We start from the raw sequence: 17,551 nt of genomic DNA, 5'->3' as shown, positions 1-17,551 counted from the left end.
CCTACCATCCCTGTGCTGAATTATTGGGTCTTTACTCCTGCTGTGCCTATTATGAGGGGTTCCCACCATCCCTGTGCTGAGTTTTCACTTTTAGGGAATCCCACCACCTGTATGCTGCATTCCCGGGTCTGCACACCTGTTGTGTCCTTTATGAGGGGCCCTCACCATCTCTGCATTGAGTCCTCACGTCTACACATCTGCTGTGCCTATTATGAGGGGCTCTTTCCTTCTGCACTGAGTTCTCAAGTCTGCACACCTGCTGTGCCCCTTATAAGGAGCCCCCACCATCTCTGTGCTGAGTTGCCACATCTGCATACCTGCTGTTGCCATTTAAAAAGGCTCCCACCATCCCTGCTGGACCCTTCTATTATGGGCAAGGTAACAGGAGGAGCAAGGACACAGAAAAGGTTGGTGGGAACATCCAAAACTCCAGTGTTAACAAACAAAAATGTAGGTGGATTAACCACCATGAATTATGTAGTATCACTTTTCGATGTCCTGACCCTTTAAAAGTTTCCTGAGCTTTTTGAAAAATAGATCTCTCCCTGCGCACAGCAGACAAACTGTCACTAACAACAACTGATGGGCACTGCGGACTTCTCAGCTGGAAGTGGAGGAGCTATCAGTAGCACTCAGCTGCCCAGCCAGTGTAAATAAAATATGAAATGTATTAGATTTTTTGTAAAAACAGGGACAGTCTATTGGTGACCTTTAGATTTTTAACCATTTGTTATTTTTCTTGATCTGGCACTCTTTTTCTCTGTCTGTCTCATCCTTTCATTCTCCCTGTCCTTCCTTACTGTCTGTACCTCTTTCTCTCTTCCTGTGTCTTTCTCTCCCTCTTATTTTTCTTTTTTTTTCTTCTCCACTGACCATCTCTTTCTTTTTTACCTTCTCATTCTCTCTTCTACTTAATTTTCTTATATCTCTCTAATCTAATAAACATACTGTATATGTTACAAAAACAGGACTTTAAAGTGGAAGTTCACTGTAGAAGGAATTTTCTATGATCATTAAGCAACCATATAACATATGTACCTTGATAAATGTATACAGCGCCGCAGATAAGGAAATACAGCCAGCCCTCCTGTACTGGGCCCGGGCCCCATCAGTTCAAAAGGAAGGCCTAGCTACCCGTTGAGCAGGAGGTCCGGTTGTACTGTCTTATTGCAAATACTGACCCTCTTCTGCTTCCCTCTGCAGCTCTGCCAGCTTCTCCTCTTCTTTCCCTCTCCAGCTGCACTGCAGGGGGATTGGTTCTAGCTAGGGTTGTCCCGATGCCACTTTTTTAGGACTGAGTACGAGTACCGATACTTTTTTTCAAGTAGTCGCCGATACCGAATACCGATACTTTTTTTAAATGTGTCCCCAAATGCAGCCATGTCCCCCCACAGATGCAGCCATGTCCCCCCCCCCATATGCAGCCATGTCCCCCCACAGATGCAGCCATGTCCCCCCACAGATGCAGCCATGTCTCCCCCCCATCCAGCCATGTATCCCCCCCATCCAGGCATGTATCCCCCCATCCAGGCATGTATCCCCCCCATCCAGGCATGTATCCCCCCATCCAGGCATGTATCCCCCCCATCCAGGCATGTATCCCCCCATCCAGGCATGTATCCCCCCATCCAGCCATGTCTCCCCCCATGCAGCCATGTCTCCCCCCATGCAGCCATGTCTCCCCCCATGCAGTCATGTCTCCCCCCCATCCAGCCATGTCTCCCCCCCATCCAGCCATGTCTCCCCCCCATCCAGCCATGTCTCCCCCCCATCCAGGCATGTATCCCCCCCATCCAGGCATGTATCCCCCCATCCAGGCATGTATCCCCCCATGCAGTCATGTCTCCCCCCCATCCAGCCATGTCTCCCCCCCATCCAGCCATGTCTCCCCCCCATCCAGGCATGTATCCCCCCCATCCAGGCATGTATCCCCCCCATCCAGGCATGTATCCCCCCATCCAGGCATGTATCCCCCCCATGCAGCCATCGTCTCCCCCCCATCCATTCATGTCTCCCCCCATCCATTCATGTCTCCCCCCATCCAGCCATGTTCCACTTACCTGCATCCCCGCTGCCGCCGACTGTGTAATACGCCGGGAACGTTACAGCTTTGAATCGCTGTAATGATTGGCCCCGCGCTGCGTATAGACACTCCCCCTTGCTCGGGATTGGACAGTTCACCCGAGCAAGGGGGAGTGTCTATGCGCAAATCATTACAGTAATTTAAAGCTGTAATGTTCCCGCCCGTATTACACAGTCGGCGGTAGCGGGGATGCAGCGTAACGGCGGCGGATTGCGGCTTCGGTTGCGGCGGTCGGCGGCGGTCGGCGGGGGGGGACGGGGGGTGGCAAGTATTCTATTTGGGTATCGGGGCGGGGTATCGGCGTCTGAGTACCGCCGAAAAAACTCGGAATCGGTCCCGATACCGATACTAGTATCGGTATCGGGACAACCCTAGTTCTAGCACATGTGGATGAGGAAGCTTTTTCAAGTAGAGTTACACACGGGGTGGACTCCACTGAGCAGACGCATGGCTGCTTCGTGTCCGCTCTGTGTCTGCTCCGCTTATGCATCCACTATGGGCTGTCGAATGTAAACAGGCCACCTGTCCGTTTACACTCAACTGCCATCAGATCCGATCCGCCAGACATATAGGGATCACCATCCGTCTGTTTTTGGCAGATGGGGTTGAATCGGATGTCGGCACTTTGTGTCTGATCTTCTGTGTTTCTGTTATGGGTAATCTGCCGCTCTTGTTCACTTTGTTCTTTCTTTCTTTTTCTTTCTTTCTTTCTTTCTTTCTTTTTATCTATCTTTCCCTTCCTTTATTTTCCTTACCTTCCTTTCTTCTTTCCTTTCTTCCTTTCCTTCCTTCTTCTTCCTTCTCTTTCCTCCTTACACTCTGTGTCTGATCTTCTGTATCTCTGTAGTGGTTAATCTGCCGCTCTTGTTGTCTGCGTTCTTTCTTTCTTTGCTTACTTTCTTAATTTCTGTCTTTCTTTCTTTCTTTCTTTCTTTCTTTCTTTCTTTCTTTCTTTCTTTCTTTCTTTCTTTCTTTCTTTCTTTTCTTTTCTTTTCTTTCCTTTCTTTCCTTCTCCTTACACTCTGTCTGATCTTCTGTATCTCTGTAGCGGTTAATCTGCCGCTCTTGTTGTCTGCGTTCTGTCTTATTATCCGAGTTTCTTTTATCTGTTCTGTCGTCTTTGTCGCAGGGTTTGTCGTTGTCTCTATTGTTTGCTGGTGTGTATTGTATATTATAAACTTCAGACTGTCACCCCCTCTGTAATTACCATCTCCAGCTCTGACTCCCCATCTGTGCGCACAATGCCATCACCCACCCACCTCTAACATCCAGAGCATGACCAGAAAATGACTAACAGTCACCAGTAAGACCACAATTGTTACAAATAAAACGGCTCAGGGATCAAACCGCCGCTGATATATTTATTTATATCTTGGATGGACAATCAATCGCTTATTGTCAGACAGATTATTTTTTTTTGCTTATAGAGCAACTGCAAGCATCAAGAATAATCAGTGCACTTCTAATTCTGTGCAGGAAACATGTGGGGCCAGATCCACGTACCCTGGCGCATATTTCCGTCGGGCGTAGCGTATCTAAGGCCTTGTACACACGAGGGGATATCCGATGAAAACGGTCCGCCGGACCGTTTCCATCGGATATGTCCGCTGGCGGATTTTGATCTGATGGCTGTAGACACCATCAGATCAAAATCCCAGCGGAAAACATCCGCGGTGACGTGTCTGCGCCGTCGCCGCGGCGACGTGTCTGCGACGTCGCCGCGGCGACGTGCGCGCCCCTGGAAGGTAAATACTTCCACGCATGCGTCAAATCATTTCGACGCATGCGAGGGATGGGGATCGGACGGACTTATCCAGTGAGTCTGTACAGACGACCGGATAAGTGCGAAGGACAGGTTTCCAGCGGATAGATTTCTTAGCATACCAAGAAATTTTTATCCGCTGGAAAACCGTCGGCTGGAGAAATCTCCGCCGAAAAATGTCCGCTAGGCCCTACACACGACCGGATCTATCTGCTGGAACTGATCCGCGGATAAATCCCAGCGGACAGATCCGGTCGTGTGTACGGGGCCTAAGATACACTATGCCGCCGTAACTTACTTTTTTTTTAATCCTCAAAGAATGCGTGCCGTAAGTTACGGCTGCGTAGTGTATCTTTGGCGGCGTAAGGGCGCGCAATTCAAATGGGGGTGTGATGGGGGTGTGTTTTATGTAAATACGCTGTGACCCGACGTAAACTACGTTTTTTTTTAACGGCGCATGCGCCGTCCATGGGGGTATCCCAGTGCGCATGCTCGAAATTAAACCGGAACAAGCCAATGCTTACGACGGTGACATCATTCTACGCAAATCCCTATTCGCGAACGACTTACGCAAACAACGTAAAAAATTCAAAATTTGACGCGGGAACGACGGCCATACTTAACATTGAGTACGCCTCATATAGCAGGGGTAACTATACGCCGGAAAAAGCCGAACGCAAACGACGTAAAAAAATGCGCCGGACGTACGTTCGTGGATCGCCGTATCTAGCTAATTTGCATACTCGACGCGGAATTCGACAGAAACGCCATCTAGCGGCCGCCGGAAAAATGCACCTAAGATCCGACGGCGTACTAAGGCGTAGGCCTGTCGGATCGATCCCAGATGCCGTTGTATCTTGTTTTGTAGATACAAAACAAAGATACAACGCGGGAACTTTGAAATTACGCGGCGTATCAATAGACCAGCCGGCGTAATTCTTCTGTGAATCTGGCCCGTAGAGTTCAATTCAGCCAAATGTTGCTTTGAGCGGGACTCTCGTCACATGATTTCATGCCATGCGACCTTCCGGTTTGAGAATTACTGTGAACAGGGAATCAGGGAACACTTCTGCTTATTTTTGTAAAACTTTTATGACCATTTAGATCAGGGCCTCCAAACTTTCTAAAAAAGTCTTGGTTTCCACTTGTGCGACTTGTCATTGCAAAGTCGCATGACAAGTCGTACCCCATGATTTCCAATGAGTACCATTCAAAGTAGTCCCTACACTACTTTGTTCTCACTTTGATGCGACTGAGGTCCAGGATCTCAAGAATACACAGGCATTGCTTCAAGTCGCATCAAAATCGCGGCACAATCGTACGACTTTGGGGTTGCAATAGTGGAAACAGAGTTTTAAGGGCCAGTTTACTGTCCTTTGGTATTTAGGGGGGCTGGACGATGTCGGTGGAAAGAATAGGCACAGGTGTGCTCATTATCAGGGAAAAATGTTAAATGGCTGCATTACATTTCTCTTATTTACAACTATATTACAACTCCATCCAAAAACATGTATTTTTTTTTTAGAGTGTGGAAGGGTGAGAACAAGTTTTGGCTGGAGTTCGGCTTTAATAGGTGGTTGTGCTGTAAATGTCATAACTGTTAAAAAATGAGATAGCTGAGGAGCACTGCATCTGTCTCGCATCATGAGGCTCTAAATAAATATGTTGTCATCAATCTTATTGACTGTCGGTTATGTAATTAGCGCATTTTATAATCAGCCTATCGTGTAATCAGCGTTATTAAATTAGCAGACATGTGTCAGATGGAGAACAGCTACAAGAAGAGGGACCTTAACTATGGAAGGATTACAGGTATCAGACCTGATTCAGCACACTGATATATTTTTCCATGTAGCAGTTTTAATTAACCCCTCAAAGTTTTCATTTGCAATTGTAACACTGGATTTTCAAAGGATGGTTATAAAGTGAACCTGTTAGCCCTTAAAGAGGAGCTCCAGAAATACTGTAGCTGTTGACCTTTTTAATATAAGGACACTCGTCTGTTCGGGGATCCAGCGCTATCCACTCAGGAGCCTATTCTTAAATGGGCTTTGGTTCCAGGTGCCGGCATCTTAACTTAGCCTATCAAGTGTTAAAGAGGAAGGGGGTAGGAGGCAAACAAGCAACTGTTTGCCTCCTCCCCCACTCCACTACCTCATTTGGCACTTTTTGTGGGGGAGTGGGTAACTGGTTTTGAAAGGTAAAACAATTAATCAGATTGCGCGCTGCCACCTAGTGGTAAAAATAAAGTAGGCTGCTGCTACTGTGTTTTCCCCGGGAATCAGACCTAACCTGAAAATAAGACCTAGCGTTATTTTCCAGGAGAGCTGCAATTTCAAGCCCTACCCCGAAAATAAGCCCTAGTTTAAAATGCTTGTAAAATCCTATAATCCACTCTATTTCTGGAGTATATAACGTACAATGTGTGTGTTTCTGCAATATAATTGTGCCAAATACCCTCAGTATAGACCCCCCCCATTGCTGTCACTGCTGCACGATTCTGGCTAAAATGAGAATCACAATTTTTTTTTAGCTTTTAAGATAGATCACAATTCTCTCAGCGTCAAATCACCTTTCACATTAAAACGAAAAAATTGGGCTAACTTTAATGTTTCGTTTTTTTTTATTCAATGAAGTGTAATTTTGTTTTCCAAAAAAAATCATTTGAAAGACCACTGGGCAAATACAGTGTGACATAAAATATTACAGCAATTGCCATTTTATTCCCTAGGGTCTCTACTAAAATATATATATAATGTTTGGGGGTTCCAAGTAATTTTCTAGCAAAACATGTTGATTTTAACTTACAGTGATGAAAATAAGTATTTGAACACCCTGCTATTTTGCAAGTTCTCCCACTTGGAAATCATGGAGGGGTCTGAAATTGTTATCGTAGGTGCATGTCCACTGTGAGAGTCATAATCAAAAAAAAAATCCAGAAATCACAATGTATGATTTTTTTAACTATTTATTTGTATGATACAGCTGCAAATAAGTATTTGAACACCTGAGAAAATCAATGTTAATATGTACAGTAGCCTTTGTTTGCAATTACAGAGGTCAAACGTTTCTTGTAGTTTTTCACCAGGTTTGCACACACAGGAGAAGGGATTTTGGCCCACTCCTCCACACAGATCTTCTCTAGATCAGTCAGGTTTCTGGGCTGTCGCTGAGAAACACGGAGTTTGAGCTCCCTCCAAAGATTCTCTATTGGGTTTAGGTCTGGAGACTGGCTAGGCCACGCCAGAACCTTGATATGCTTCTTACAGAGCCACTCCTTGGTTATCCTGGCTGTGTGCTTCGGGTCATTGTCATGTTGGAAGACCCAGCCTCGACCCATCTTCAAAGCTCTAACTGAGGGAAGGAGGTTGTTGCCCAAAATCTCGCAATACATGGCCCTGGTCATCCTCTCCTTAATACAGTGCAGTCGCCCTGTCCCATGTGCAGAAAAACACCCCCAAAGCATGATGCTACCACCCCCATGCTTCACAGTAGGGGTGGTGTTCTTGGGATGGTACTCATCATTCTTCTTCCTCCAAACACGGTTAGTGGAATTATGACCAAAAAGTTCTATTTTGGTCTCATCTGACCACATGACTTTCTCCCATGACTCCTCTGGATCATCCAAATGGTCATTGGCAAACTTAAGACGGGCCTTGACATGTGCTGGTTTAAGCAGGGGAACCTTCCGTGCCATGCATGATTTCAAACCATGACGTCTTAGTGTATTACCAACAGTAACCTTGGAAACGGGGGTCCCAGCTCTTTTCAGGTCATTGACCAGCTCCTCCCGTGTAGTCCTGGGCTGATTTCTCACCTTTCTTAGGATCATTGAGACCCCACGAGGTGAGATTTTGCATGGAGCCCCAGTCCGAGGGAGATTGACAGTCATGTTTAGCTTCTTCCATTTTCTAATCATTGCTCCAACAGTGGACCTTTTTTCACCAAGCTGCTTGGCAATTTCCCCGTAGCCCTTTCCAGCCTTGTGGAGGTGTACAATTTTGTCTCTAGTGTCTTTGGACAGCTCTTTGGTCTTGGCCATGTTAGTAGTTGGATTCTTACTGATTGTATGGGGTGGACAGGTGTCTTTATGCAGCTAATGACCTCAAACAGGTGCATCTAATTTAGGATAATAAATGGAGTGGAGGTGGACATTTTAAAGGCAGACTAACAGGTCTTTGAGGGTCAGAATTCTAGCTGATAGACAGGTGTTCAAATACTTATTTGCAGCTGTATCATACAAATAAATAGTTAAAAAATCATGAATTGTGATTTCTGGAAAAAAAATTTTTGATTATGTCTCTCACAGTGGACATGCACCTACGATGACAATTTCAGACCCCTCCATGATTTCCAAGTGGGAGAACTTGCAAAATAGCAGGGTGTTCAAATACTTATTTTCCTCACTGTAAGTGTCAGAAAAAGATTTATAGCCGGATTCAGGTAGAGCAGCATATGTTTAAGCCGGCATAGCGCATCTCATATGCGCTACACCGACGTAACATAGAGAGGCAAGTACAGTATTCACAAAGCACTTGCTCCGTAAGTTACGTTGGCGTAGCGCAAATGGGCCGGCGTAACCCCGCCTAATTCGAAGTAGGCATGTAGTGGGTGGGCTACATTTAAATTAACCGTGACCCCATGTAAATGAGGGCCGTTCGTACGGCGCATGCTCAGAATCACATTGCAATTACTCCCTACAAAACGACGTTGGCTCAATGCTTTCAACGTGAACGTAACCTACGCCCAGCCCCATTCACGTATGCTTACGCAAACAACGTAAAATACGATGGCTGTTCCATCGTCCATACCTTGCATGGGCTGCGCCATCTTTTTGGTGGTTTATCTTTACGCCGGCGTATGTCTTCCGTAAACGGCGTAGCTTACTGCGACGGGCGTACGTACGTTCGTGAATCGGCGTATCTTGCTCATTTACATATTCAACGCGTAAATCCACGTACACGCCCCTAGCGGCCAGCGTAAACATGCACATAAGATACGTCGGCGTAGGAGACTTACGTCGGTCGTATCTTGGCCAAATTTAAGCGTATCTGGTTTCCAGAATACGCTTAAATATACGACGGCGTATCTACTGATACGCCGTCGTAAGTCTACCTGAATCCGGCTATTAGACTTTAAACTTCCTGCATTTACTCACAGAAGTTAGAAGGAAGCATTAGTTACAATGTTTCATGTTGTTAAAAACTTGGCAGACTGCCCAGATTTTTTCATTACACACAGAAGTTTATACCTTTGATCTAAGAAGGAAGCATTAGTTACAATGCTTCCTGTTAAAAACTTGGCAGACTGCCTGGATTTTTTCTTTTGACAGTTAATAAGTCTCTCCACTTGAATGAATCGGCAAACTCTGCATTTAAGATCGTCAGGGGGGTTGAATCGAGATCACGATTAATTGTGAAACTCTACACTGCAATGACAATACCTCATGTGTGGTGCAATCACTGTTTACATATGTATGTTGGACCTATGTGCGCATTTGTGTGTGAGTAGGGGGGGGGGGGGCAGGGGTGCTTTAAAAAAAAAGTTATTATGTGTATTTATTTTATTTAATTTTTTTATACTTTTTTATACTTTGTTGCTATCACAAGAGGGGAACAAGCTCTCTTGTGATAGCTTTAGGCAGTGACAGATACTCTTTATGGCAATAACAGGGGTCTATTAGATCCCTGATGTCTCCATTGCCCTCCAAGGCAGCTGATCAAACACGGATTGTCTTTGATCATCTGATTCCCTGGCTGTAAAACCAGAAGTAACAAAATCCATGTCACTTCCAGTTTCATTCATCACAGAGAAGATGGGGAATTGGATGTTCCCCCATCTCCTCTGTGGGCAGTTGATCTGACTACTTACCATGGTCCCGGGCTCCCCAGTGGAATGGGAGAGCCTAGGAAGGGCAGTTGGAGGGACTTATGTGCACTGTAAAACTGGATAGCGCAGATCACTGTTACAGCAAAGCTGATCACTGACTTTAAAAAATGGTACCAGGATCATGGCTGCAGCTGCAGCCATGGTCCTGGTAAAAAATGTTTGCTGCTCAGGACATTTATATAAATACACTGGGCAGCAAGCGGTTTAAATCTTTAAATCTGAATTTGCTTGTATTTTGATTTCCCTCATGAACATACTAATAGAAATGCCTTGATGGGTGGATGTCAGTTTGGAGAATGGGCATTTCTAAGCAGGCTGCAGTTGCATGCAGACCACTCTAGAAAACATAGAACTCTGAGCCCCCAAGATTAAATGCAAGGACATGATAAAAACCATTGTGGTCAGGGCCGCCATGAGGGGGGTACAGGCAGTACACCTGTAAGGGGCCCGGAGGCCCACAGGGCCCCAGATGGCAACCCCCCTTTTTTTTTTATTTTTTATTAAAGGGCCATTTTTTTTTTATTTTTTTTAGGGGTCCGGAGGTCCCCAGAGGCCCGGAGATCCCAAGGGCCCTGGATGACAACCCCCCTTTTTTATAAAAAAATATATATATTTTTTTTATATATTTTTGTATTTCTTTTATTTTTTATATATATATATATATATATATATATATATATATATATATATATATATATATATATATATATATATTATTAAAGGGCCCAGAGGGCCCCGGATGGCAACCCCCCTTTTTTTATATTTTTTTAATTTTTTTTTAATATATATATATATATATATATATATATATAATTAAAGGGCTCAGAAGTCCCCAGGGCCCCATGTGGCAAACCCCCTTTTTTTTATTTATTTTTTATTAAAGGGCCCAGAGGTCCCCAGGGCCCTGGATGGCAACCCCCCCCCCTTATTTTTTTATAAATGTTTATTTTTATTTTTTTTATATTTTTTATTTATTTATTTTTTATTAAAGGGCCCAGAGGTTTCTTTTTTTTTATTAAAGGGCCCAGAGGTCCCGGATGGCAACCCCCCTTTTTTGTAATTTATTTTTCAAAAAAAAAAAATTTGTGTGTGTGTATATATGTGTATATATATATATATATATATATATGTATTTTATTAAAGGGCCCGGAGGTCCCCAGGGCCCGAGATGGCAACCCCCCTTTTTAAAAATAAATACATTTAAAGATATATTTTTTATATATATATTTTTTTCTTTTTATTAAAGGGCCCAGCCAGAGGTCCCCAGGGCCCCGGATGGCTACCCCCCTTTTTTATATATATTTTTCTTTATTTCTTATTTTTTTGTAAAGGCCCCCCCCCCCCCCCCGCTTCTCAATTCGTGGCAGCCTCCCCGCTTCTCGATTTCAGGCGGCAGAGCCCCCCCCCCCGTTTCTCTTTTCCATGGGGCCCATGCCTGAAGCTGTGTAAGGGGCACCATAATTCCTGATGGCGGCCCTGATTGTGGTCTATGAGTTTGTTTCAGACACAAACAGTTGCGTTTGTGTGCATCAAGGAGAATTGTAGGATTGCTTCATTTCTATGCAGTGCAACAGAAATGCATGTCAATGTGTGTCAATGGATCTCTCATACCGTTGATGTGGCCTATACAGATATCACAAGCTCATTCATTTGAATGGGCTGCCCTATCTCAGTGCAAGAAAAAACATGCATTAACGCATTTGCGTGTGTAAACCCAGCACTAATCCAAGACGATCAGAGAGATTAATTTAGTCCAGCCCCATGCTCTGATTGGTCATAGACTCGATTCATGAACGTCTAATCATAAGAGGTGTCAAACTAACATTCGTTTTCGACCACAGTGACAAGAAAATTCACAGGAGCAGGATATGCAAAATGAACACATTTCTAACAGTAAATGCTGTTTTTGTTTGGGAAAGTCCATTGGGCTAGATTCACATAGATTAGCGGATCTTTAGATCCGCGTAATCTATGTGATTTACGATCCGCCGGTGCAATTTTGCGAGGCTAGTGCAGTATTCACAAAGCACTTACCTCCAAACTTGCGCCGGCGGATTGTAACTCCCCCGGCGGAGTTCAAATTCCGCAGCTAACGGGAGTGTACAATTTAAATCGGGCGCGTCCCCGCGCCGATTTAACTGCGCATGCGCGGCCGGCAAAATTTCCCAGTGCGCATGCTCCAAATGACGTCGCTAGGACGTCATTGTTTTCGGCGTTAACGTAAATTACGGCCATCCGTATTCGCGACCGACTTACGCAAACGACGTAAAAAAAAAAAATTGACGCGGGAACGACGGCTATACTTAACATTGGCTGCGCCTCATAGAAGCAGGGGTAAGTATACGCCGGGAAAACCGATACGTAAACGACGTAACAACACTGTGTCGGGTCCGCGTACGTTCGTGAATTGGCGTATCTCGCTGATTTACATATTTCTCAGTGTAAATCAGCGAGAACGCCCCCCGCGGCCATTTTTAAATTGCAGTTAAGATCCGACGGTGTAACACAGTTACACCTGTCGGATCTTAGGCATATCTATGCGACGGGCCTAAGTCAGAGATACGACGGCGTATCAGGAGATACACCGTCGTATCTCTATGTGAATCTGGCCCATTCACTCCAAAATGGAATATTAAAAGTTAACGAATTTGAAGTACTTTCATCAAGTCATTGAATGTACTCATGAGAATTTTCATTCAAATTTTATGTTTGAAGATCTGCTAGTGTCTGGCCAGCCTTATTAGCATTTAAATATCTTTTGAGGTCTCTGTCATTTTGATTTTGATGGTGAATGTATTGCGGAGAGATTCTTCATCTAGAGTCACATGACTTTATGTGGTTTAATTCAATAACATATTTAATATTTTGCATATATAGCTCTGGAGGGGAGAAGAGAACCCTCTCCCCTCTAGGCAGTACATTGAAGTGAGTGTTAATTAGTTCTGCACGTGGGCTGACAAGGTGTCCGTGTTGAGCGGGATGGATAAAGAGATTGTGTGTTCCAGGACTGTTATTCTAAAGTTCTCTACAGGGAGAAAGTTTGGGCAGAATCTAAGACAAAGGAATAATAGCTGTGAGGGAGATCCGAGTCTTATGCCCTGTACACACGATCAGAGTTTCCATCGGAAACGGGTGTTTCCGATGGAATTCCATTCAAGCTGTCTTGCATACACACGGACACACCAAATTCCGACATGCGCATGCGTCGAATTGTTTCTGAGCATTTTTTTCTCCTTCGGAGTTCCACACAGACGATTGGAATTTCCATCGGAAAAAAAATAAAACATGTTCTATTTCTAAACTCCGACGGTAAAAAGTCCGTCTGGCTTTTTCCATCGGAAATTCCGATCGTGTGTAGGAGGCATAACGCTTTGTGTGTGCCACACAGGCAGCTACCTGTCTAGGGTCAGCAAGATGAAGGGGTGCGGAAATTGGATTGTAAAAATTTCACACGTTGCTTTCTTCTCTATGGGGTCTTTTACAGGCATGTGCTCAGCCTGTGCTTTGGATGTTTCTGTTTAATCACTAAAAAATAAATGATAATTTCTTTAAAGCCGAACTCCAGGTAAAAAGCTAAATACACAGATGAACTACAAATATAGGAGCTTTTACCTGTCAAAGAAAACATATTCCCAGTCACCTGCATGTATTGCTTCACTCCACAATCAATTTAAAGCTGAACTCCGGGCACAAATCTACTTTGCACCAAAGGTCTTTTACTTTTAAAAGTATCCGTTACAGCAACGTAGTCGATAAGGATATTTCACTGCCAAATAAACAAAAAAAAGAAGCATGATAAAATATTTATAGTGCACAGTGTTTGCTAACTTTTTTCTGTTGTCTTCACAGCCGTTGGCGTTCAGATGAAGCTCTCCATGCTGCGGGATATTTTCTGGGAGGTGACGCGACAGGTCAGTGAAAAGGACACTGTGTATTCAGTTGGCCTTTTGCTTGTTTGGCTTTCCCAACACGCTTCTGCAATTTACAGTCTAAATATGTAAATTGGGGCTTACTGAAAGGAAGTTTTAACAGTTGTTTCATGCAAGATTCCATTATGTGTGAATGGCACCGTGTTATATGGTTATAGGCAATTATAGGAAAGAAAGCAGAGGGGACCATGATGGTTCATCAGCTTTGCATTATATGGTCCCAAGTATGTGAACACCCTTTGAATGACAGGATTCAGGAGTTTCCAGTGAAGGGTTCTATTAATGCTGTAGCTTACGAGGACATTTTAGACAATTGTGCGCTTTCAATTTTGTGGTAACAGTCTGGGGAGGTCCCTTTTCTGTTCCAGCATGAACGTGCCCATGTGTACAAAGCCAGTTTCTATAAAGACATGGTTTGAACTGTTTGATGTTTGGAACTCAAGTGTCATGCACAGTGCCCTGACCTCAAACCTACTGAACACACTTGGGATAAATTGGAACACACCACTGACAAGCCAGTGCCTCATCCCACAAATTCTCCTTGGGTTGAATTGGCCAATTCCCACAGATACACTCCAAACTCTTGTGGAAAGCCTTTCTAGAAGAGTTGGGGCTATTATAGCCACAAAGATGGTGGTGGGATAACTCTAAATTCATGGCTATGGTTTTGGAAAGGAATGTCCAGCAAGCTAATATAAAGTCAGGTGTCCACAAATGTTTGGCCATATGGTGTATGTGTAGCGATGGATGGTACATAAGGGCCAGAGGCATCTCCTGGGAACTTCAGTATTGGCTCCATATGTCTACCTCTGACTCAAGCTGGGTACACATAGGCTAAAATGGTTGGTTCAGCAGGAACTGGTTGAATTTTGACCTGGTCCGACAGAAGCCTATCTCATGACTGGCTTCTATCAAACAAGCATGCTGGAAAATCAGCATCCAATCAGCTCTCGCAGCAATCACTGTGTTCTGGCGGCGGGGGGGGGGGGGCAGAACCCTGTCAGAACCCAATAGCTCAGCGGGAATATTGGCGAACTAACATCTGATGTGTTAGTATAGTTATCTGTACATTTTTCTTCCATTCAGCCTGCTTGGTTGAATGAAAAAAATCTTCCTGTGGGTACCCAGCATTACCTCCCACCCCTTCCTTTAGTTTGGAACCATCCTACATGTAGAATACAAAGTTCTTCCAGTTTTCATCAACAGTATATCTCTGACTTTCTTCTTTATCTTTTGTGTGGTGCCCGGTGATCTCCCTCCTCAGCCCAACGACACTGATGTAAGTCTGAATTTCTTTTTTCTTTTCAAGGCTTTGCCATTCTTACAATCTAGCAAAATGTTGTGTATTTTTATTTCAAAGCTCTGAAATTCTGAATCTAAAACCAATTGCATATCTAAGACTAATTCGTTTTACATTTTGGATGAAGTGTAGACAAGTTAGAACCTCAGTCCAGTAAAAAGAAATTGCAAAACCAATTGCAGAATCTAAAACCAAAAGCATAACTAAAACCAATTTGGTTTTAGTTGGTGATCCTTGTCCTGTACATAGGGAAGTGAAGTGTTACGAAAAAGTAGAATAGTGTAAGAAATTGTTTATTTCAAGAATATCTGTTCGACTTTAGATTTGTTAGTGGGGCCAAATCGTTGTTCATTTCTGACAGCAGTGATGAGAAAATTTGAGGGAGCAGGATGAAAAACTTCTTAAATGAACAATTTTTTTAAAAAGTGAATGTGGTTTTAATTTGGGAAAGTCCATTCATTCCAAAATCGAATGTTCAAAGCAAACAACATTTTAAAGTACCTTAAAACGACATTAATCAGTTCATCAAATGTGCTGAGAGATGTCACATGAATATATGTTCAATAATCTATTCTAATATATGTTCAACCTCACAACCTCTGTTCACGCTGAAGGTTTAAATGTTTATTTACAAGAGAAGAGTTACGAAATTAAAGCATAGATTAGAGATTGACGCACAGAGGTCTTTAGATATGTGTACCAGGGATCTGACCTCTTGATCAAATGGGAGGCTTTTGAGTCTTGGAAAGTTGCCATGTAGGACCCTCCCAAACATAAATATGTTTAAATGATTCTTTTAGGCTGGGTTTGCACTATTGCATATTGGATGCGGTTTTTCCAGATCCAATTTGCATGTCAGGAGATTGTGACCGGCTCTCCATGGAAATCGAACCTGAAACGTTGAACAGGGCTGCACCGGACACCTGCTGCGAGCCGCTCCGTGCTGCAGTGTGATCCCAGCCTTAAGAAGCACACAAGCAGCACATCTTTAATTACAAGAGACATTAATTTCTGTTATCTTGGAACACATTATCAGCTTGACTGACCTCCAGACTCTCAAATACCTTATTGTAGATCAAAGAAATAAGAAAATTCACTCAGTGGGTGGCCGTCAGCCACTTTTTGCCTGACATCCCTTGATTGGAAAATTGTCAGCCAAACAGCAGATGCATCCAGTCCCATGCAACCTGCACTTGGGTATTTTGTTAGCTGGCAGGGTCGGCTGTCAAAATACAATAGCTGCAGCTGGAGATTTATCCATCCATGCTGCATAGTGTGGAAGGAGGAGTTGGTTAGATTTAGCCTGCAGCCTGAACAAAATGGCTATATGTTCCACAAGTATACAGATAGCAAAACATTTCTTCTAATAACATCCTTATGCAAAGTCATTTTAGCAAACTAGTCTATAATTTATATAAATAACCTCAATGGTTCAATGGAATGAACTTGTCTTGGAGCATTACAAATCCAATTATGGAATGTTTATAAAATTGGAATATGAATATATGCAAATTTGTAGGGATGAACAACATTGAGAATTTTCATTTTGCCAGAATTTAAGCAAAGTTCCCTGAGGTCAATCGGGAAATGAAGGTAGGTTATCCATATCACACCCCATCTCAGTGTACCAATAACGAAGCCACATCTCACCCTGTCGCTGTATGTTTACAAACAAAAGTCAATGATCAACAGGACCTGCTGATCACGTGGCTTTTATTTATTAAAAAACAAATCACCCAAGACATTCCACAATGGGGTTTCAAGGTTAACAGCTGCCCTCGCTGCTTCCGTTAAAGGTGAACATGTTTGTATTCCAATTTAGCTGCATGGCTGAATTCAATAAAAACTATTTTTTTTGCTAAATTTAGCTTTTAAAAAATAAAACATAAATTGCTATTTTTGCCACAAAAGCTTTCTGAAATCAGCCAGTCATTGCTACAAGTTGGTAATTTATTTTTAGTAGAGAAAAAAGGTAAAAGAATTAAAATTCAAATGATTTCTGCTTATTACAAGGTCACCAAAATAACATGTGTGTAGCCAGGACAGGATATTATATGTAAGAGTTTAATGTAAAAATTCTATAAATATTCTGCGTATGAAATACTTGACCAAGTCTCTCCTCCACAGTGTAGCGATGTGGACGGGATGTGTCCAATGAGCTGTGAGGATGAGGTAATGTAATAAGTGTCGTTATACAGTCACGGATCATTAAACATGTACGCTACAAGGACCATATTAATATTAAAGTGTTTGGGGAAACCATATATTGATAGAAACCTTTAAATGGGTTCTAAAATGTAGTTAGTGGAGTCCAACATTAGGTGTTGGAATACATCCCAATTCATCCTTTGTCAGCAATGTGTAAAAAAGAAAGCGATACATATGTATTGGAAAGTCCAGTGTATTTTTTATTAATCAGAGTAGTGTTGCAGCTAGCCAATGCATTTCGGGAATTTCAGCAATCCCTTTAGTTTACAGTATAGAGATAAAGGATGGTTTCAAAGTGGACCAGAACTGGCGATCTTAAAAGGGGTTATAAAGGTACAATTTTTTTTTCCTAAATAGCTTCCTTTACCTTAGTGCAGTTC

The 17,551-nt window shown here is 43.2% G+C and overlaps 1 protein-coding gene across 5 annotated transcripts in view; it reads left to right on the top strand.

Moving 5' to 3' along the window:
- Nucleotides 1-17,551, top strand: part of CACNA2D4 (calcium voltage-gated channel auxiliary subunit alpha2delta 4) — a 355,329-nt gene that overhangs the window by 302,344 nt on the left and 35,434 nt on the right. For all 5 annotated transcript variants that reach the window (XM_040345311.1, XM_040345314.1, XM_040345313.1 and 2 more), the window contains 3 exons: nt 13,584-13,645; nt 14,928-14,942; nt 17,091-17,135. In XM_040345311.1, coding sequence (XP_040201245.1) covers nt 13,584-13,645; nt 14,928-14,942; nt 17,091-17,135 — 122 coding nt within the window. The remainder of the gene's footprint in view (nt 1-13,583; nt 13,646-14,927; nt 14,943-17,090; nt 17,136-17,551) is intronic.

The sequence above is a fragment of the Rana temporaria genome, chromosome 3 (assembly GCF_905171775.1).
Source record: "Rana temporaria chromosome 3, aRanTem1.1, whole genome shotgun sequence".
NCBI classification, from domain to species: domain Eukaryota; kingdom Metazoa; phylum Chordata; class Amphibia; order Anura; family Ranidae; genus Rana; species Rana temporaria.
Note: the sequence above shows the minus strand (reverse complement) of the source record. Positions and strands in the feature narration are given on the sequence as shown.